Genomic DNA, 23,620 nt, shown 5'->3' with positions numbered 1-23,620 from the left:
GTGATGTTCCTTCCTCCATTCCTCCCTCTCTTCCCCCAAGTTTCTTTCCTTTCTTCCTTTTTCCCTTCCTTCCTCCCTTCTCTCTTCTCCTTCCCCCTCCCTTTTTTTCCTTTCTTTTTTCCTCTCTTCTCTTTCTCCTTCCTTCTCCCTTTCTTCTTTACTTCCTCCCTTCCTTCTCTCTCTCCCTCATTTTCTTCCTTATTTTTCTTTCCTTCCCTTCTTTCTCCCTCCATCATGAAATGCTACAAAGCCAGCAGCCTAGGTTGGTAAAATCCACCTTAGTCATATCATAAACTGATCTACAAAGTTGAAAAAAGGATTCTTTCTTTGCCTTCCAATCTGGCCTTTCAGTCATAGGAATCACTACTGCTATGTGGCCAACTAGGAAAGCCCTCTTGATGGAGGCACTTGTGGCAAGGAAAAAAAGAGTATCATATGTGAGAAAGTCTGGGTTTGAGTCTTGACTGATATTGCTCATTATGACAGCTTGGGCCACTCATTTCACTCATTTCCTTTTAGCTTGAGTCCTTGTCTATAAAATGAAGTTACTTTCATTGTCTACTTCAGAAGGTTAGTGTGGAGATCAAAAGTGCTATGAAAAAGATGTTAGCTATTCTTATATTTCCCGTTCATTAATAACCTGGTATAACATATCAAGACTGGATCATTGTTTAGTCTAGGGAAAGGTCTCAAATTTCTATTCCAATATTGGTATAGAAATTTAATGCTTTGATATCATTCATTATTTATTATGTTGGATTGAAAAGTTAGTTAGAAATGATGAAATGATCATATTCATAGGATCTTAGACTATGGAGCTTGGAGGTCATTTAATTCAGCCTTCTCATATTACAAATAACAAAACCAAAGTCCCCAAAAGGGAAATGACTTGATCAAAGTCACATTAAATGTAAATGTTGGAATATCAGTTGCAGGTCTTTCTTTAAATTTGGATGTGACTGTTTATGATATAACATTAAACTGATTAAGCAACTGATCAAAGATATTCAGGAACCGGTAACAGAACTTTGGATCTGTGAAGCCGGTTGACCCTTCATAGTTCTAATATTGTTGACTTTTCATGCCTAGTTGGTTGAATTGAGGTTCATGATTTCTAATTTTTGATCTCAGTAGTGTTGTTTAGTTCCCTGACTGTAATCAACATCTCAAACTTATCTCTGAAATTAGAATTTAAGAATCTTTTGCCCTTGTAGAATTTTTCTTAGAAATTCAGGGGAAACATGAAATGGATTCCAGTCTTCTTTACTCCCAGGTTCTTTCAAATTCTAAAATATTTTTAGACAAAATGCTTAATACAGTATCTGCAGGCATTTAATAAATGCATGTTCCTTTCCTCTAACCCTTTCTCTTCCCTATCCATATGTAACTTTCATATCTCTCATTTCTCATTATTTCTCTCTTGTCTCTGTCTCTGTCTCTCTCTCTCTCCCTCCCTCCTCTTTTACATCCCTCCATCCCTCTGTACCAATTTGGCAATTATTGTTTTCTTCATCTAAGTTACTGATGATACTATTGAATGTTCAAAACTATTGAATTTTGAATAATACAAGGCAAGAATGGAATCTTGGCACATATCAATTAGAGCCCTTGCCACCATTATGTTATTTTCTCTGTGATTATTAAAATATATGAAACAAAAAAATTTTAAAAAGGAGAATGGAAAGCACAAAACACTGAAAAGATATCAACCAATGGCATTATATAACATTGCTAAGAAAAAAAGTGGCTATCTTTGATGGGATATACTGGCTATACTTGGTAAAATGTTTTCAGCTCATAGGTCAGATTGTGTAAAAGATATCAGTTTGGAAAGAATTTAAAGTGATTCATAGCTCAAATATATATATATATATATATATATATATATATATATATATATATATATATATATATATATATTACATAGGATTTTCCCCCTATTTTTCCTTAAGTGATGAGGTGATTAATACAACCCTCTACAACAGTAATTGCTTTGAAGGCTTGTTTTCTTTGCACAGGTGAAGCTGGTGTATTATTTATTTTTTTTTACTGTTAACCTTGGTTGTATTTGATTTTGATTGGTTTTTAAAAAGTGTAATTATAAAATTATCCTCTAAAACACATGGTATTCATTTTCATTTGCTTAGCCTTGCAGGCCACTTTTCCAAGTTAATTCTGTGGTTCAATCTCAGGAAGGTATTTTCTTCTTGTTCTGTACAAGCTATTCTCCTCAGCATTTCTGCTTAACCATGGGATTTATTTAAGGATTGACTAAAGAACACTTAAGTTCAGCAAATGCTTTTACTCTGCAATCCTTCTCAACACCTTAAGTGCTCTAATGAAATAAGAATGGTAATTTTCATTGTTGTTTTTATTCCAGCTGGTTGTCTGATAGTCAGTTTTGCAAAGTGGTTGATGTCACTTCAGACTATGTGGAATGTACCTGTTCACACATGTCTATGTATGCTGTCTATGCCCAGACAGATAGGTTGTCTTCCTACAATGAGGCTTTTTTTTCTTCCGGATTTATTTGCATCTCAGGTCAGTAGATTGCTTCTTTAAGTTAATCATGATAAGAAAAATAAAAATAACACTTTTAAAAAATATTGTACATATGTGATAAAGAACACTTTATTAATGAACAGTTCTCATGTTGTAAGTTTTTATTAGAATGCAATCAGTGCTGGAAAAGTACAAAACAAAATAGTACATATTGAAAACCAATTATATTTGTTTTTAAAGGAAACTACCTTCATTTTATGATTAGCATTTTACCTGACATCCTAGACATGGAGCCCTAAAGGGATATTCTTTCATACAAAAGGGTCTTGTTAAGGTCTGTTGATTATTGTTATTTATCACCTGAAATCAAAATGAAGAAAATTTGATTTAACACATTTTGTTAGTTCTTTGAATGGAAGATGTTAGAATTATATTGAAGACACAAAGCTAATTTCATATCAAATAGAGGCAATATCTTAAATAAACATACATTTATATGTATACTTGTAAAAACACATTTAAGTCCCAAAGAAAAAATTAAAATGTTTTTTTCCTATTGAAAGTAATTTTCTTCAAAAAAAATTGCTTTCCCCACAAGTATAAGTTAATTTCATCAAGGGCTCTCTTTTTTCTTAAAAGAATTATGAATGTTCTATTAATCTCTATTTTAAATTAGGAACAAGAAACAAAATTTTGCTTAATAAATACAATAGATCTATTTTTAAAAATCTGAATTTGCTTTATGCCATAATCAACTCTTACAATTTTTTAAATTTTTATTTTTTTAAGGCAGTGGGGTTAATGTGACTTGCCAAGGTCACACAGCTAGGTAATTATTAAGTGTCTGAGGCCATATTTAAACTCAGATCCTTCTGACTGCAGGGCTGGTGCTCTATCCACTACATCACCTATCTGCTCCTCAGGTCTTATTCTTGAAGAGGAAAAGAGAAGTGAGGGGAAACAGACTAGGGAGAAGAGTAATAGTTATGATGGTCCAGGAGTATGAGAAGAGAGTGAGAGACAGAGAGACAGAAAAACAGAGAGATAGTAATAGAAAGTACAAAACAGAGAGCTACAGAGAAATGGAAAGATAGACACAAAAATAGTCCAAGGAGACACAAGAAGAAATACACACATGGAGAAAGATGCTCAAAACTAGACATTCAGAGAGACATCAAAAAGGGAACACAGAAGCTTATAAAATCAAGTACATATAACATTATTAACTAGATTTGTATACAAATAGACATTGATAAGAACTATTTCTTTATCACTTTTTTGATAGCTCAAGTAAAATTTTTGTAATTCTTCATTACCATAATTCAAAAAAAAGTATGAGAAAATATGTCTATGTGTAAGATGTAGTTTGCATGTGGATCTACACCTACATGTATTGAATACTTATGATACACACGTGTACAGTGTTGAAATGTATAACCATGCACACATAACATACATGCATAAAGCATTGTATACATACTGTGTGTTATATGCATGCATATGCATGTCTCTGTGTGTGTGTGTGTGTGCGTGTGTGCATGTGTGTGCTGCTTTCAAGGTTCAGGTTGACGTCTCACCTTTTCCCTGAAGCCTTTCACTGTCCTCACTCACAGAAAGGGAAGAAGTTAATAGGTACTCAATGCAAGCTATGAATAAGACCAAGTACCAATAAACACAGAACATGCCTAAACATGGGTTTGACAATAAACCAACACACTTAAAACAGGATTCAATGACTTATCTACTGTTATAATCTTTTGGGAGTCAGCTACCCAAGCTTCATTAGAACACAGATTGTGGGATTGCTGATTGTGTATTCTACCATTTCACCTCACCTCTACACTATCATCTCCACTCTGGACCCAAGCCTCTTGGTATCTTTGATCTCAAGCAATTCACTCCTATATTCCCAGACAGATGCTCCTTGCATTAGACCCAGTACCCAAGTACCTTTCGAAATCAAAAGGTGACCTGAAAGCCTGGACATGTCCAACTTGAGAACTGTTTGTTCATTTATTCGGGAAAGACAGCCAGGGGCCCAGGTGCATGCTTGCCTGGTTGTGTCTGCCCATTCCTCCGACTCACTCCTTTCTCTATGTGGTAGAGGGGACCACACAGAAGTCATAAATAAGACTGGCTAGAAGTTTTCTCTTTCTCTTTTTTTTAAAAGATGCTATCCTAATCCCACCCACACCCCCATTTCCTGGGGCAGAGGGAGGACCTAGGGATAACTCAAGGTTTGATGCCATTCTGAAATGTCAAATGCTTTCAATTCTGGGCTATTGCATGGCAGGAAACATCCAAGAAGCTCATCACTTCTTCAGGGCCATAAAATAACATAAATAACTAACATAACATAACATAACATAACATAACATAACATAACATAACATAACATAACAACACTGTTGTTATGTGCTTAGAATTTTCCCAAGTTTCCCCTACAATCATGGTCCCTGAAGTGGCGCCAATAAGCAAATATAGTCTTGAATACACTTAATAATCAAAATAATCTGTCCTGATTATTGTTTTCTAATGCACAAGTCATAAGCAAATCCCTGGGTTGGAAAGCTGTTATATATTTATACCTGCTACATTTTTTGAACACAAGAGGTGCTTAATAATTATTTGTTGAAATATTCTGAATTTGGGAAAGTATTTAGACTAGACATTAAGAGAGCATGATCAGAATAAAGTCTATCTATGAATTAATAGATTAAGTCCCAGGGAGGTGTATGAAACATGAAGAGGATAAATAATCTATTTAGGGTCACATATTAAGTATCAGAAGCAGGATTTGAATCCAGGTTTTCCTGACTCCATTAAACCATCATATCTCTAATACCAGAATAACTAGTTTAATTTTTAAAAATAGTACCAGTCAACTGATTGTTTTAGATAAAAGAAGTTGTATTGATTTTTTTGGGGGGGGGGGTTAGTGGTAACGGTGCTTTCTTAATCAATATAATCAGTTATTTGGTATTCTATAATTGCAACTTTAAGAACTTTCTAAAAATTTAAAATGTTGCTTCAGAGAATTTTTATGAGAACTTGCTGTAATAGTCTGGGAATTACAGAAATCTGCTTTTTTGTCCTAATTCTGCAGTCAAATAGTTGTATGATTTGGGGCAGGTAACTTTTCCTGTTGGGTTTCAGTTACTTCCAACATTGTATGCTTCTTTTCATAAGACTTTGTTCATCAGTAAAAAATAAAACAGTAATGATGACTCATTTGCAAGAACTGGCATGAAAAGATGTCAACCAGGATATGGACAAATGGAAAATAAGACTGATCATGAAGTGAAGATATGTGAGACGGATAGTCAAGGTGTTGTACTGATACCCAGGAAATACTTGGAGTTTCATCTATGAAGGATGTATGAGAGGAAGGGAATACAATCCTCTCCTAGAATCAGAAGGCAAAAAAAAAAAAAGACTTGGGAGGGTTCTAAATCCACAGAGGCAATTGGACTGACAGAAGCTTCCAGAAGTCCACAAGACTCTTTTAGGGGGACCAGGAAGTCACAACCATTTTCATAATAACACTTGACATTTTAATTTTTAATATCTTCTATCAAGAGATATAATCCATATACAAAAAAGCTGTTTGAAGTTCTCAATAATTCTAAAGAGTGTAAAGGGTTCCTGAGAAAAAAAAATTGAGATCTTCTGCACTGAAGACTTGATTAAATTCATTTGTACATTCAAAAAGCATTTCTCTTTGCCAAGAACTGTACTTTAGCTAAGCAATTGGGGATGTGGGAAATTAATTCCTGCCCCGAAGAAGCTGATATTCTTTTGTAGACAGGGAAAAGGAAATGTTCAGAGTAAAGTACAGAATAAAAGAGACTAACGAGCCATGGTGCAAGTATAAAGGGGGGTCACTCCCAACAAGCAAGACATTTGCAAAGACATGAAGATAGGAGAGCTAATGCCAAATACAAGGGCACTGCAAAAGGCCTGTTTGATTGTAATAAAGAGTACATGAAGGAGATTAATGAGCAGTAAGCCTGGAAAGATGGGCTGAAGCCAGTTTGTGCAGTGTTTTAAATGCCAAACAGAATTGTTTGTATTTTATCCTAGAGGCAATAGGGAACCCATAGTACCTCTTGAACAGAGGAGTGGCATATTTTAGAAATAGAAATTTGAGAATTGAAGAGAAACTGGAGGCAAAAAGACCAGTTAGGTGACAAATGTAATAGTTTAGGTGAAAAGCAATAAATACTTTATTTTGGTGGTGGCCATGTGAATGGAGAGAAGGGTATGAATGCGAGAAATGTTGTTAAATCAATGAAACTCAGCAACTAATTTGATAGAGGGTAGGAGAAAGAATGAAGAGTCAAATGTGTCTCTAGGTTGCAGTCTTGATTGACTAGAAGGCTGGTGGTGCCCTCAATAGAAATGAGAAAATTAGGCAGAGGGATGGAAAGCTTGGGAGAAAGATTATAATTCCTTTTTTAATTATATAGATTTTGAGGGTCAGTGAGACATTCAATTTGAAATAGTAACACTAACAATAATAAAAAAAGAAATTCATTTATAAAAGATTTTAAGCTTTTTAAAGCTTTTATAAATGTTATCTCATTTGGTCCTTACAACAACTCTGTATAGTATTTCCAATTTATAGATAAAGAATCTGTGTCTAAGAAAGGTTATAATTTACCCAGTGTTATAGAGTTAGTGTCTCAGAAAGGATTTGAATTCAAGTCTTTCTGCTTAGAAGTCCAGCCCTCTGTGTACTGTGCCTCAGAGCAGCCTCAAATATCCACCAAGCAACTGATGATATGAGACTGATGCACAAGAGAGGGCTAGTGCATTTGGAACTGAAATAGTTAACCAATAGAGAGAGGGTAGAGAGAAAAGTTACAATACATAGAATTTAAGATTATATTTCACTTTCAGGAACAAAAGTAAAGAAAAATGTGTAAATGTTTTATAAGAAACCTTACTTGCTAGTTAAATTTTTTTTTACAGATAATGAATTTAAGTAAATCATAAGCAAATTTTTATAGGCTTTGAGGTAGCATAATATGGTTGAACAAAGAGTAGTCAAGAGACCTGGATTCAGATCCTAATTCTTTTTTTTTTTTAGGGTTTTTTCCAAGGCAAATGGGGTTAAGTGGCTTGCCGAAGGCCACACAGCTAAGTAATTATTAAATGTCTGAGGCCGGATTTGAACTCAGGTACTCCTGACTCCAGGGCCGGTGCTCTATCCACTGCACCACCTAGCCACCCCAGATCCTAATTCTAACAATAGTTTTGTAACTATTAATGAATTATTTAATTCCTCACTTAAATTTCCTCAACTTTAAAAATGAATATAATGATAACCATAGTACATAACTCTCAGGGTTTTCATGAGGACCAAATGAAATAATAGATTAAAAAGTGCTTTGTAAAACCTAAAAGATGGTTTAAATGAAAATTTTCTTATTTTAAATATTTAGTTTTTTGAAAGGGAAAATTTCAAAAAGTAATTAATATCTACATCCTTTAATGGAACCTATCATTCTGGAAATTCAATACTATTCATTTATATTGGTCAATTACTCTCTTTACATGTTATCTTCAACTTTTAAATGTCACCAGTATGAGTATATTTTGACTAAATATAAAATTGATGGTAAGGTATTTAGAATATTAATGCTAGAATATCTAGACTTGGTCAGTAAAAGTGCTAATCTTAGCAAAGTCATCTTAATTCTTGTGCCTCGATAGGTACATTGTGTCCCTATGTGGGTGTCTTTTGGATGAAGCCCTAGGACCTGCACACCTGTCTACTCTGTGGGAACATGGAAAATCCCATGGCAGCCTTCCCAAAAACGAATTGCTCCAGAATTCTTGGCCATATTTCCAGCCTTGGTTATGCAAAATCTGCCTCATCAAGTAGTGTCCTTTCTACTATATTAAAACAAGGAACTGCTATTTAAATCAGCTTTAAAAAGACTTAATTCAGGCACATCTATACTAGAAAAATGAGTCATAAGGACCTTCCGAATGTCCATTTGAATTGTGCAATCCTTAGCTTCCTTTAAAAACTAACAACCAAAAAAAAAAGCTCTATTTACATCTTAAAAATATGATGTGGCAGAAAAACAATTATTTTCATTTGATTATCATGAAAATCTTTTTATAGTGTTAAAAATTAAAAGTTTAACATAAAAATAGAGCAGTATAGCAAAGAGATTAGAGAATTAGCCTTTGAGTCAAGAAAACCTTGCTTCAAATCCTGTTTCTGACGCACTCTAGTTATATAACCGTGAGTAAGTCACTTAATCTCTAAGACTTCAAATTAATGACTAGCTTTCCATCTGAATTAGGGAGGGAGGTACCTCAGCAGGAATTCTTCTACTGATGAAATTACAGATTGGGACCAAAAAAAAAAAAAAAAACGCAGAAAGGATGGCAGATGCACCAAGAGATAAAATACTAGAATACTGTTTTACAAAACTATACTCATCTGGCTTCTGTAGAAGTAGATAGATATGTGGACATCCACATCTTAAATATTAGCATTAAGACATTTTAAATTAATCAATTCATGGTTTTAAAATAGGAGCTTCAAAATAAATAATGAAAAAGAACTTCCTTATCCCTTGTTTTTGAAGTATAGACAAGTTCAAAGTAGATTTAAAGACATTGATTGATATAATTTCTTTCAAACCATTTAGAGATTTAGAATTTTATGCTAAGAGGCAATGAATTGTGAGCAATTGGAGTTTTATCCTTAGTTTTGGCACCTAGTTGAATGAAATTGCCTTTAAAACTCATAATTATCACTGTTGTAATTACATTTTATTATCTGTAGGTAAAAGATTAATTATCATAGGTAAGTTTTTGTAGCACAGTTTACCATTATATATTTGCAAAATACCATCTCTGTCCCCTGAATGTCTCTATTTAACCAAACACCTACTTTCTGGACAATAAAAGATGGCACTGTGATTTTTCTCCTACAAATCAGATACCAGCTGGTCCAAATAATGTCAAGCAAAATATATCTAATACATATATTAAAGTTGGGATTGAACACAAACTTTTCACTGGGAAAGCTATCATTTTTTGCTTAGTTAATATAATTGCTTCATAAAGACAAAGAATACCAAATGGCCCAATGTAAGATTATTCAAGTTAAGTCTCTCAATATGGAATATTAGTAGCTAACCAGTCTTCCTTCTCTTGTAGCCCTGGTGTTACTACACTAGCAATTTGTTCATGTTTGTTAAAACAATACTTTGCTTTCTTTCTTTTCCTACAGGTCTCTGCTTGGCCATTCTTTCCCATGTCTTCTGTGCCAGGTATTCTATGTTTGCTGCTAAGCTTCTGACTCACATGATGGCAGCATCTTTAGGTACTCAGGTAAGACCTACTGGATCTTTCAGAGATTTCAACAATGATCACTTTGTTTTCCACAGTAATCCACAAAGTTCTTCTGCCAGTTATGTGAATTGGATGGACAATAAGAATGTAATCCAAGCATAGTTAAGACATATCTTTATTAACTTAGATATTCCATAAAAATTTACCTTTGTATAGAGGTATTTAAAAATCTTATAATAAAATGTGGGAATTATCTAGTCTCCATCTACTCTCATCTCACCTTACAAGGTTTAATATATCTGTATGTATTTTAAATTGCCTTCTTTGTTTTCATACCTTTTATAGTGGACAGGACATGTTCATATTACTTTTACTTCAAATTACATAGTTAGAAAACCAAGATAATGCCACTCTTTTCTAAGTTCTTTTATAGATGGACTCTAATAAATATAATTTTTCATAATTTTATACACGCTATATTTTTAAGATGACAAAATGTATCTTTTTGAACAATATTATTTTCTTAAATATTACCAGTTGTGGAATAAGTATTGAATGAATGAGTGAACATTGAATGGAGAAATTGGGATATAAAATAGAATTAAATAGGAGATTTGAATCAGGTCTCTCTTCTAGCAGTGGGAATAACAATAATGCGTTTTATGAAAGTATTTGTTCTTTAAGGAACAAGCTAAGGCCGAATTTTAGGTCAAGTGCTCCAGATTGTTTGCTTGTTTTTTCCAAGGCAATGGGATTAAATGACTTGCCCAAAGTCACACAGCTAGATAATTATGAAGTGTCTGAGGCCAGATTTGAACTGAGGTCCTCCTGACTCCAGGAATGATGCTCTATCCACTGTGCAACCTAGCTTCCCTCCAGGTTATGATTTAAGAGTACCTGTGAAAAAAATAAAGAGGCAGCTGTTGCCCAAAAAGTGACTTGATCTGAATTAGACAAGGTTATTTATATTGATTTGGTAACCTGTCTATGTTGTCTGATCTTGCCTGTGCTCCCTGCATGTAGCATCTCAGAAACCTGCCTTCCACAATTAGAGTTTATTTGGCTTTCTTCATCACCCACTCTGGTGATTTTTGGCAGTGGTATTGGTACTAAGCTTAATTATAGCACCATAGGATTACAGGCAACTATTAAAAAGTCCTAGCAGACAAATTTGCTCATGTCTAGGGATGTGCAAGGAACACCTAGGATTTGTATTACTTGTACACATAGTAAAGTATGAGAACCAAATGCTTCATATTTTGGAATCTCTGTGTGCTCTTTTAAAAAAAATCATTTAAATAAGATTCATTTAGAATCATTAGAATTATAAAATGCTTTATTTGCTGATAAAGTTCACAAAAAACTCTTGCACTTACTTACTAATGCATTAATTTGGGGCGGGGGGGTGATTTTTGTCTTTTTTTTCTCAACATTGGATTATTGGCATCCAAAATGTATTCTGACACATTCTGTTGTATACTATTTCATGAAAATGGCCTCAGATACTTAATGGTTTTTGTAACCCTAAGCAAACCATTTAATCTTTGACTGCCTCAGTTTTCTTAGCTATAAATTGGCCATAAAAGTAGCACCTACTTTCCAGGATTGTTGTTACTAGATAGTATTTGTATATTGATTTGCAAACCTTAAAACACTACATAAAAATGCTAGCTTATTAATGTCTCTCTTAATCAGGGATTTTTAACCCTTTTCTTGTGTCATCTAATGAAGTCTATAGCAAATAGTTTTAAATAATTGAAGGAATTGTCAAATTTCAAGTTTGCAGATTCCCCCTAAATACAGGTCCTTGGACTCTAGTTTAAGAAGAATAAAAGATTAGAAAATAAAATTAAAAAAAAAGAAGAATTCGCAACCAGTGAAGAAGGAGCAGAAGCAATTATTAGGAAGTTATTTTGCCTTATTATTTATCAATAAAATTGATAATCTAAATGAAATGGATGAATAGGAGCAGCTAGGTGGCACAGTGGATAGAGCACTGCCCTTGGATTCAGGACAGGAGTTCGAGTTTGATCTCAGACACTTGCCACTTACTATCTGTGTGACCCTGGGCAAGTCACTTTACCCTTATTGCCTCACATCCAGGGTCATCTTCAGTCATCCTGATTCATATCAGGCCACTGGATCCAGATGACTCCAGAGGACAAAGTGAGGTTGGAGACTTAGCACAGCACCCTACTCACTCAAATCCAATTCATATGCCTGTCATGGCATCACATCCCTGATGTTGAGATCTTCTTCAAAAATGAAGGAGAAACATTATTATTATTATATTTATTATTATTATTTAAAAATGATTTGCCCAAAAGAATAGAACATGAAAAGAATAAATATTTTAGAAAAAAGAATTGAACAAGCCATAAATGAGCTAAGAAAAAAATCCTCAGAATCAGACAAATTTACAAGCAAATTCTTCCAAACATTTAAAGATCAATTAATTCTAATACTACATAAACTATTTGAAAAAAAAATAGGTAGAGTACTACCAAATTCCTTTTGTAACACAATATATATGGTCTTGTTACCTAAACCAGAGAGAATCAAAACAGAGAAAGAAAACTATAAACTGATTTTCCTAATGAATATTGATGCAAAAATTTTCAAATAAAATCCAAGCAAAGATATTACAGCAGTATACCAATCACAAAGATGATAAACTATAACCATGTGGGATTTCTACCAGGAATGCAATGGGAAGGAAGGTGGCCTAATACTAGATTTCAATACATGATTTCAGTCTAATCATTAAAATGTTTTGGGATTGACTAAGAAATGTAAGCAAATCAGGGGTTGGTAAACCCAAAGATCTCACCTACTGGGGCAACAACTCACTATTTGACAAAAACTTTGGGAAAGCTGGAGAGTAGTCTGACAGAAACTAGGCATAGACTGAAATCTTACACCATACACCAAGATAAGCTCGAAATGGAGTATAATTTAGACATATAAGGTGTTATCCCAGACTTAGTGGAGCAGGAAAGAAATTGCCTGTCAGATTTATGAATAAGGGGGGAAAAGGTTCATGATGATTAAACAAGAGAATCATAAAAAGTAAAATGGATACTTTTGATAATATAAAATTAAAAGTATACAAACAAAATGAATATGTAAAATTAGAAGAAAAAACAGGAAACTAGGTGGGGAGGATCTGATAAATCTCACTTCTAAAATATATAGGGAAAAAGAATAAGAGCCATTTCCGCAAATGATAAATGGCCAAAGTATATGAATTGAGTTTTGTGGAAGAAATCCAAGCTAACAATAATCAAATGAAAAATTACTCTTAAACACTGAGAATGGAAATAAAAAAACCAACATTCTGAGATACTACATCCCCCTCATAAGAAGGGCTAAAATGACAGAGAAGAAAAATAACAAATATTGCACTCTTGGTAGAGTTGTGAATTAATTTAAGCATTATGCAAGGCTATTTGGAACTGTGCCTCAAAGTTATACCTCTTAAAAACCAGCAGTATCATTATTAAAACTAAATCCCAAAGAATCAAACAAATAGCAAAAGGACTCATATTATAAAAATATGTATAAGTTACTTTTGTCTTAAAAGTCACTGATCAATACAATGACCCATCACAAATTCCAAAAGACTCATGAAAAACATGCTATCTTCCTTTTAATATAGAACTGTTGGATAGAGATTACAATTTGAAATATTTTTATTTTTTATTTTTCTTGTCCTTTTTGGGGAACATGGCTAATGTGGAAATTTGTTTTGCATGACATATCTGCTTTAGGTTTTATTTTTCTTGTCCTTTCATTGAATAAAGGAAGAGGTCAGGGGAGGAAAAGAAATTGGATTTAAAAAAAATTATGATCTAGGACCAAGTTGCAATGACCTATGGGAAGAAGTAGGTGATGTAAACTTTGCTAAGATATTTAGCAGAAAAAATCACCAGCTCATGTACAAAATGAATAAGTAGGACTAAATTGTTTTGCCAGGGCCCTTTCTGACTCTAAAAGATTTTTTTTTTTTTGAATTTTTCTTGATTTAAAAGAATCCTTTTTCTTTTTTTGTTTGAAAATCATTTCCTGTATGAAACCTGCAGATGGCAGCAGAGCCTTTTTACCAGAATTGTTTGGCAGTCCATTTAAATAGCTTTGAGACCTCTGTTTGTATATTTGTTTTATATATTATATATGTATGGATATACAAATTCCTGTGTATGGATATGAGTGTATACATACATATATTTACATAATGTACATGTGTGTGGATGGGTGAGTGCATGTGTATACCCATATTTGGCCATGCCCATGAATAAGATAACCAGAAAGAAGATTTTTTTGTTGTTGTTGTTTTCCTATGACTCATTATTTCTTTTATTTGTACAAAATAGTGAATAATTATACCCTGGTTGAGAAAAAAACCCCAAAAACAGTGGTTTAAGATTTAAACATGTCCTATCCTGAAGCATCTACTTGGAACACATGAATTTAATAGCATTATCCCCTCTGTCTTTGAATTTCTCTACCTTAGGATCAGTAGACTTAGCAGTCAGGGTGTCAATTGACTTGAAAATCTTAAAATCACTATTCTTTATGATCTTAGAATCAGACTTGGTAACCTTTGAGGTCTTAGAGACTTTGGATTTAGCTTTGAATGCCTTGAAATCATTTTTGGTGATGTTGGGGTTAAACTTGGCAATTTTCACTTCAGACTTGCAGACTTTGATTTTGGACTTGGTTGCTTTAGGTACAGACTTGGCAACTTTGGTATCAGATTTGATCACTTGAGTTTCAGATTTGGTGACTGTGGCTTTGGACTTGGTTACCTTGGGATTAGACTTGGTGACCCTAGGGTCATACTTGGTAGCTTTGGGGTCAGATTTGATGGTTTTAGGTTTAGACCTAGTGATTTGGACTTCAGATTTGGTGACCTTGATTTCAGCCTTGTTTTCTTTGGGCTTAGACCTGGTGACTTTGGTTTCACTCTTGGTTTTGGAGACTTTGGGGTCAGACTTTGTGGCCTTGGAGACCTTAGGGTTAGCCTTAATGGTCTTGAGATCATTTTTGGTGATTTTGAAGTCAGTATTGGTGACTTTGATATTTGACTTGGTGGCCTTGGGATCATATTTGATGCCCTTAGAATCAGATTTGATGGTTTTAAATTTAGAATTGGTAATTTGGGTTTCATATTTGGTAACCTTAGTCTCAGCCTTGCTTATTTTGGGGTTAGACTTGGTGACCTTGGTGTCATATTTGGTGATTTTGGAGTCGGGTTTGGTGACCTTGGTATCAGACTTGCTTGTTCTGGGATTGCACTTAGTGACCTTGGTGTCATACTTGGTGGTCTTGGAGTCAGATTTGGTATTCCTGGAGTCAGATTTTGTGACTTGAACTTTAGATCTGTTGACCTTGATTTTGGATTTATTTGCCTTGGGATTAGACTTGGTATCAGACTTGGTAACCTTGGAGACCTTGATATCATACTTGGTGTCTTTGGAATCAGATTTGGTGAACTTGGTTTCAGACTTGGTTGCCTTAGGATGAGATCTGGTAGTCCTAGAGCCATATTTGCTATGTTTCGGGTCAGACTTAATGACCCTGGGATTGGTGAATTTGGCAGCTATTGGTTCAGTGGTTCTGGCAACCTTAAAGTAAGGCTTAGTACTTGGGTGTTTAGTGCTGAGTCCAGGACATTTGGTGGCAGTCTTGAAGCCAGTGTGCCCAGCATTGACATTTTTATCTCTGTATTTGGTGTTCATTTGCTTGAGGAGATCAGACATTGAGACCTTGATGCTCAGGATCCGGATGGCCTCTGATAAGGCCTTGATGGTTTTTATGTTATTGGCTTGTATCTTATTCAATTCCATCATCTTTTGCTTCTTTGTAAAGCCCGTGTTTCTCAGAAACTTGGGGTCAATCCCTTTTAGACTTTTGTATCTCTGTGATGGAGGTTTCACAATGCCATTTCTTTGCCATCTGTGTAATTGTTTGTGGTTCTTAGACTTAGCCATCTTTTGCACCTCTGTCTGTTTCTACAGGTATTCCACAGTCCAGAAGAAGCTGAGAGAGAAAGGGAGAGAAAAGTAGACAAAACAAGAAAAAGAGACGCACATGTACACACACACACACACACACACAGAGAGAGAGAGAGAGAGAGAGAGAGAGAGAGAGAGAGAGAGAGAGAGAGAGAGAGAGAGAGAGGAAAGGAGGGCAGTTGAGGATGCAACTTTTTTTTTAATCCTGAGCAATGCTTTTGTAACATTATTTATACTTTGAAATATTTGACTTAAAATTCCTTTAAAAAATCAGATAATACTCATCAGCCAGCATGATCTTACTATGGAATTCTACAAAAGCGGACTGTTTCATTTTTGGAAGAGAAAGAGGCAGTCATGGCAAATGTTAAGTCCTGTTTCTAGCATATACTGGCTCTGTGACCATGGACAACTCATATAACCTCTCCATGCTCTAGGTTGTTCTTTTAAGCCTATAAATTGCAGATAAGGTGATGACTTGCACTGGTAGGGAGACTTTCTATATTTAGGAGATTTCTAAACCAATGAATTCACAGGTCTTTAAAAAAAGGAAGAAAATGGATGAGGCATAAACATTGAATGATCTCTTAGCTGTCAAATCCAGTGGCCATTTCTCAATTTTCATTCTCCTTGACCTCTGTGCAGCCTTGGACACTGTTTTTTGTTGTTGTTGTTGTTTTGGTTTTTCGTTTTTGCAAGGCAATGGGATTGATTAAGTGACTTGCTCAAGGTTACACATCTGGGTACTTATTGTCTGAGAGCAGATTTGAACTCAGGTTCTCCTGACTCCTGGGCCAGTACTCTATCCACTGCACCACCTAGCTTCCCCCTATCCTTAGACACTGCTGATCTTTCTCTTCTCTCTAGGTTATTGGGATACCACTCTCTCTTTGTTCTCCTCCTACCTATCTGACTGCTCCTTTTGTGGCTCCTTTGCTGGACCTTCACTCAGATTATGACCCAAATCAGCTGTGTCCCACAGAGCTCTGACCTGAGGCTTCTTCTCGTTTCCCTCTCTACTGTTTCACTTGGTGATCTCATCAGCTCCCATGGATTCAATTATCATCTCTATGACGATGATTCTCAAATCTATTTATCTAGCATCAATCTCTCTGCTGACCTTCAGTTGCATAATCAACTGCCTATTGGACATCTAGAATTGGATTAAATTCAACATGTTCAAAACTTAATTTATTATCTTTTCCCCTAAATCCACACCTCATTCTAACTTTCCAATTACTGTTGAGGACATCCCCATACTCTAAGTTATCCAGTTTTGCAATCTGGATGTCATCCTTACCTCTTTATTCTGTCTTATACCCATATCAAATCTCTTACCAAATTCAATTTTAGCTTTACAAAATTTCTCGCTTTTTCCCCCACTTCTTTTCATTGACACTGCCTCCACCTTGAGTAGACATTTATAACCTCTCATCTGGACTATTGCTATAGCTTTCTGCTTGGAATTCTTGTCTTATTTCACACTCCAGTCCATCCTTAACTCAGCTAACAAAGTAATCTTCCTGGACTGCAGGTCTGCCCAATACCACCTTGCTCCTCCATTCGATAAACTTATGTGACTTGTACATTTGTCTTACAGTATTTTCCAGTTTCTGTTGGATTACTTTTTATTCTAGAAAGCAGATTTAGAATCATCAAGAATTATTTTCTTTCTCAGAATTCTTATGAGAGAGTATTGTAACAAATGATATAAATGATAGGAAAAGTAGAATTTTTGAATCATAGATTGTTTAGAAATTCAGTGTTCTTCCTAAGGTCTAACTCTGCCCTTGATCTTAATTACTGCATAAAGCTATTTTGCTAAGGAAACCTGATACTTTTTTTGAGCATAGAAGAATTCCTTAAGAAATCTCAATTAACTTTAAGTGGACCACTTGACCTGGGCAAAAGCAAGTTTATCATTCTATTTGAAAAATGTAAATTTTATAATCAGGATTCTAAGTGATGGATTCTTAACCTGAGGTCCTAGATTTATTTCAGGGGGTCAAAAACTTGGATAAGGGAAAATTATATCTATATTTCAATGTAATTGGTTTATTTTGTAATTCTACTTATTTTATTTTACTTTTCATGCATCTAAAATAGTCTAAGAAGGAAACACCTAGGTTCAGGAGAGTATTCCACATATCCAGTACACAAATATGTATACAAAAGGGTAAACCTTAGATCTTAGTTTTGTTTTATTTTATTCTTCAGAGAAGTTCTTTATAAGGCAGATCATCTGGATGTTTTCTGTTCGTTATGTCTAAATAAAATGTGTTCATATTTTAAAACAATAAATAAACAAAATGTTATTAAAAAAGAAAAATGTAAATTTTAATTCTTTCATTAAAAAAATTAACCTCTTCAAAACTAAGCTAAATGAAAAAAAATGAGCAGATTTGTATATAAATATGAAGGCTTTACTTTTTTGTTCTGGAAATCCAAGAGTAATTTAGCAAAAAGATTTAAATTAGTTTATACCAATAAGTGATTTTTTTCATTCTGTGGGAATTATTTTTGCTAATCACAGAGATGGACTTGCTAGGTTCAACTGAATGACTTGCATACATTAATTAATTGATTTAAAAAAAAACCTTTATTCAGAACAAGTTTTATAAGCATACTCACTTTAGAGTTTTTTTTTTTTCACATGCTGTATTTGAGTGCTTTTCTGGTTGACTTAGTAAAAATGTTTTGTGTGTGTGTGTGTGTGTATGTGTGTATTTTTGAGGGTTTCTTTTGGCCAGGGCAATGCTTTTTCATTTATCAAAGCTTTACCTTTAAGTATCTTACCAATAGTAGGCTTATCTATGTAGTTATTTATCTTTACATGAATGTGTACTCAACAAAACTCAACAGAAATATGTAATTATAACATCATTCACCTTAAGTATAACTGGAAATTTTTTTTGATGTGAGAGATATTCTTATGAAAAAGTCTAATTATATCCTTGGAATTTTATTTAGAAATCACACTGCTAATTCATGTTCACCTTGATAAGACTGGTAAATAGTTTGGACAAAGGACAAGTTGAAATTATACCAGTACCAATTCTGGAGATTCTGTCAGAATAAAAAAAAATTTTGTAAATCTTAAACAAAATAGAAAAAATAAAGAACACAGGATAGTAAAGTAATCCAATTCATATGTTTAATAAATCTTTAAAATGAAGAAACATTTATTATTTGGGTTTTAAAATTTTTTAGAACTTCAGAGAAGTTTTTTATAAGGCAGATCATCTGGATGTTTTCTGGGCACTGTTATGTCTAAATAAAATGTGTTCATATTTTAAAACAAATAAAATGTTATTAAAAAGAAAAATGTAAATTTTAATTCTTTCATTAAAAAATTAACCTTCTAAATTAATCGAAGAAAAAAAGAGCAGATTTGACCATTTTTCAAACTTATTTTAAAAGATTGATTACAACTTTCCAAAGCAAGTGTGTATGTGTGTGTGTGTGTGTGTGTGTGTGTGTGTGTGTGTGTGAGAGAGAGAGAGAGAGAGAGAGAGAGAGAGAGAAATGAAGAACATGTGCTGATGTGTACATGGGTATCTCTACATGTTGCTGAACTCAGACAATTTTGTGATTATATTTAGGAATTAAAAATGTTTCTGTTATCCTGATCAAATTACATTTGATCACAGTTGGGAGTTTTCATTGTAGCTTATTAGTGTTCCAGCTTCTTCCTTTGGGATGGGACAAATGAACTATTCTAAAATTGTAGGAAGAAAGCCCTCTGTGATTTAACAATTATTGTGGAAGAGAACATCTTTATTTCTCATCTATTCTTGGTATTTGTTTGTTGACCATTTTGTAGAAGCATGTTCCTAGAGAAAAAGTGTGGCAAGCCCCTACTATTTTAGTAAAGGTTGAGGAGAGGAGGTACTTTGTTGGTCTTTTAGGAAGCTATGGACAAGACTCTCATAGGATGGGCAGGTCTAATTGAGTGATGATGTACATCATCAAATATACTGTCCACACTAGATAAGCTCTTTTTTTTTTTGAGTTTCTGAACCACACTGACAGCATATCATTGAAAATGTGTGCTGGTGTGGCCAGTGTTGGAGCTGACAGCCATTAGTAGAAGCACTGCTAGACAGGATGAAGCCATTATTCAGTTCCTCAATATTGAGCATTTTTATTTGAGAAATTTATTAAGAAACTATTTTGTGGTTCTGGACTGGAAAGTTTTTTTTCTAATAAGCATAATTGAAAATCTAACTTTTGTTTTACAAATTCGAACTGTATTGGGGATGTAGAGAAAACTTCTTTAAAAGTACAGAAATTTAATTTCGACTTACCAGAAAACTTACTGCTTTGTAGAATTCCCCCCCCATTTTTTTCAGGAGAGGGGTGACAATAATTAAGGAGGCATAGTCAGATTTTTCTTTGATGATTTGGAAGTCCTGTGATACCCTGGAACATAGAACACATTATAGATGGTATTTCAGATAGAAGTTTTAGAAGACTGGGTTGAGAATATAAAAAAAAAAACTTTTAAGATATACTACGTTTTTGTTTCTTTCTAATGAAAATGAACTTTAGCAATAATTCTAGTAAAAAAGGACTCATCTACTGTTCTCCATAATTACATACAATCCTTTACCTTTACCATTTTCTAAAGACAAAGCTCTTTTTTCCTCCTTTCTGACTTTAATAGGAAGAAAAAAAAATTAGAGGACACAAACTTATTAGTAAAGTGGAAGGCCATGTTTTCTATTTCAGGTCTCCTTTATAATACCTATTTTAGAGGAATTTAAAAATTACCATTGCTGAATATAGAACAAGATAAGTACAAATAATTTACATAACTTTTTTAATCTAATATTTTCTGCCTCCAAAATAATGTAGTAACCTAATTTGTCTCTCTTCCTCTTCTATTCTCTGCTATATACTGCTTACCAAAGTGATTTTCCTAAAGGAAAAAAAGTCAGACATATGTCTGACTATGTCACCCTCTTTCCCACTCCCCAAACTGAGTTAACTGCAGTTGTTCCTTATTGACTCTGAGATAAAATAGATAGTTCTCTGTTTAGATTTTAATGATCTTTGCAATTTTCTTTCCAGTTTATATTTTACTGTTCCTCTTGAATTTTGAAATCACTTACTAGGTGCTGTCATTCCATTACCTGACTTCATGCTTTTGTGATGGCTTTCTCCTATGCTAGGACAGACTTCTTCTTCACATTCAGCTCATAGACTCCTCCCTCTTTTCCTTCAAGAGGCAGTTAAAATACCATTTCCTACCACTTCCATATTTATATTTAACTACTTGCATTTATTATATTCTGTCCTCTTTATATGTATGCAATGTATACTTTAATGTGAACTTGTAATCTTCGTCCATTAGATGCCAGCTCATCACAGACAGGAATCTTTCATCTCCTAGTTCCTTTGTACAGTGCCTGTGGCCCATAATAGACACTTAATAAATGCTTGTTGATTGATGAGTCACCATAATCAACTATTTTTCCTTTTCTCAAATGGACAAGAATTAGCAAGAATTCATAATGAATTTGGGGGTTTTAAAAATTACCTATTATTTTAAGTGTACTAAGCAAAATTACCAAAAATTCTATAAAATTTATTATTTAGATGAAACACAAGATGTGTTTGTGAGACAGAGAGTGAGAAAGAAAGTGGAAGAGAGAGAGAGACAGAGAGAATGGGGGTTGGTGGAGAGAATATAGTGACAGATACTACAGAAAGATCAAGAAAATCGAGGTCTGGATTATTAGTTAGAAGGAAAGTCTTTGGTGATCTCCAAGACAACAATTTCATTAACATGTTTGGGGTGAGAGCCAGGTGTGTAACAGGCTAGGAAGGGAACAGATGTTGAGGAAATGTAGCTCACATGTTGGGAAAGTTGAGTAACAGAGGAAGAAGGAGGACAAGGGTAGTAGTTACAGTGCTTAACAGGACAGGGTTCAACCCATTTTTATATACATTTTTTTTTAGGTTTTTGCAAGGCAATGGGGTTAAGTGGCTTGCCCAAGGCCACACAGGCTAGGTAATTATTAAGTGTCTGAGACCGGATTTGAACCCAGGTACTCCTGACTCCAAGGCCAGTGCTTTATCCACTACGCCACCTAGCCACCCCTTTATATACATTTTCAACAGTGCTATATTTACCAGTTCAACATCAGTTGTTATAGATTCTCTGTCAGTAAGCTAAGAGACTGTGTATTCCATTCTACTTAAACTTTTAAGCAGGATGCCCCAAACCAAAAATTCCTGTAAAAATGTAAGGCATAACAAAAAATTAAATAGACCTTATTATGTTTCTTTTTAGCCAGATTGATTTGACCAGATTTCTTTTAGATTCAGAATCAAAGAGTCCAAACTGATATCACAGAATTCACATTCTACATGAGGACATTAAGTTGTCTGTGTATAAATTTTTATTAAAACAATTCAAATCAGTGTATGATTATGTGTATTCTGTCATTATTGAACACAATTCTACTCTGAACTTTCCCCCTCTAATTCATATCTATTTGCTTATCTTATAGATGTAGTGACATTGAATTGTTTCCAAATATGAAAAGAATTTGACATAAAAGATGAAAATCTTTAATAATTTGCTTCTTCCACCAAAATTCAGTACTGTCCTAGACCAGCTGTGAACTTTAAGAAGCTGAGGAACTTTGGATATTTAAGGTAGTTTGGAATCTGAAGCCTTGACTCAACAGTGCACTTCCAGAAGAATGTAAGCAAGGTCATCTTAGTTCTCCAAATGTATCTTTTGCAATATCAAATTGATAATGATTAATATTTTCCCCTACCTAATACACTTTGACAAACCATTCCAACCAAGACTTTAGCTTCTAACTCTCAGATCGTACTTGTGACTTTCTCACAGAGTTGAAAATAACGAGAAGTCTAGGACTCAAAAACAGATTCATGGTCACTACTGGGAAATTAAAACTTTTCCTCAGGTGCTGAAACAGCAAAACTACAGAGAGACTGAGTAATATCCTGAGTAAGGCTGCAGTGACCATTCAATGTTTAGGACATAGCATTAGAATACAGCATACTAGAATAGTGTGTGAGGTGAATTCCTACTGTCCTGAAAAGTTCCAATTTAGATGACACTCCAGCCAAGACTCTACAAAAAACCATCCTTTGCTTTGAGGGACATTCTCCTTGGTCTGTGAACCATTTCAGGAAGAAAAAAGGCTATTATGAGCACATAGAAGTAGAATGAATACCAATCACACACAAATTCTTAAATTCTGTTCTTGAACTATCAGTACTTCTGGAAAAAGTCCTTGCCTTGGAGTCAGGACACTTGGATTAGAATCCTGGCATCAGCCTTTGCTAACTTGTGCAACTAGAAGCAAGAGACTTAACTTTTCTGAACTTTACTTTCTTCACTGAAAACTGGGAATGATCATACCTACATGACTTAACTTAAAGGTGTTGCAAGAAAAAGTGCCCTGCAAACTTTCAAATAAAGTGCCCCATAAAGATGAGGGTTTTTTGAGCAGAAGGTACTGATTTTCCACTTTAAGGTCCAAATACTCTTTTTGCCATTTATACCTCAGTAACTGGACAAAACTCTTTGTAACATGAGACATATAGATTATGGTCTCTGAGGTCCCTGTCTGCAATTAACTCATAAGCCCATCAATACCTATATATAAAATAACTAATCCTAATTAGTAAGACCTAACTTCTTAGTTTGTAGATTTAGTCTGTACCAAAAGGAAGTGATTTGTTCAAGGTTCCATTGATGTTAACAAAGCTAAGATAGGAATCCAAGGTTTCTGACT

At 34.2% G+C, this 23,620-nt stretch overlaps 2 protein-coding genes across 5 annotated transcripts in view; one reads left to right on the top strand and one right to left on the bottom strand.

Annotated features, from left to right (window-relative positions):
• LOC141502675 (adhesion G-protein coupled receptor V1-like) overlaps positions 1-23,620 on the top strand; it is a 456,940-nt gene that overhangs the window by 306,715 nt on the left and 126,605 nt on the right. For 3 of the 4 annotated variants that reach the window (XM_074207517.1, XM_074207518.1, XM_074207514.1), the window contains 2 exons: positions 2,381-2,541; positions 9,761-9,861. In XM_074207517.1, the coding sequence (XP_074063618.1) occupies positions 2,381-2,541; positions 9,761-9,861 (262 nt within the window). Of the gene's footprint in view, positions 1-2,380; positions 2,542-9,760; positions 19,366-23,620 lie in introns of those variants that run through there. The other variant, XM_074207515.1, reaches the window with a different exon arrangement.
• On the bottom strand, positions 13,491-16,888 carry LOC141502676 (uncharacterized). The gene is made up of 2 exons (XM_074207519.1): positions 16,745-16,888; positions 13,491-15,864 (listed from the first exon to the last, which is right to left on the bottom strand). Exon 2 carries the CDS (start codon positions 15,813-15,815, stop codon positions 14,274-14,276), a length of 1,542 nt encoding a protein of 513 aa, XP_074063620.1. The 5' UTR covers positions 15,816-15,864; positions 16,745-16,888; the 3' UTR covers positions 13,491-14,273.

Source organism: Macrotis lagotis, chromosome X, assembly GCF_037893015.1.
Source record: "Macrotis lagotis isolate mMagLag1 chromosome X, bilby.v1.9.chrom.fasta, whole genome shotgun sequence".
NCBI classification, from domain to species: domain Eukaryota; kingdom Metazoa; phylum Chordata; class Mammalia; order Peramelemorphia; family Peramelidae; genus Macrotis; species Macrotis lagotis.
This window is presented reverse-complemented; position numbering and strand designations above follow the sequence as displayed.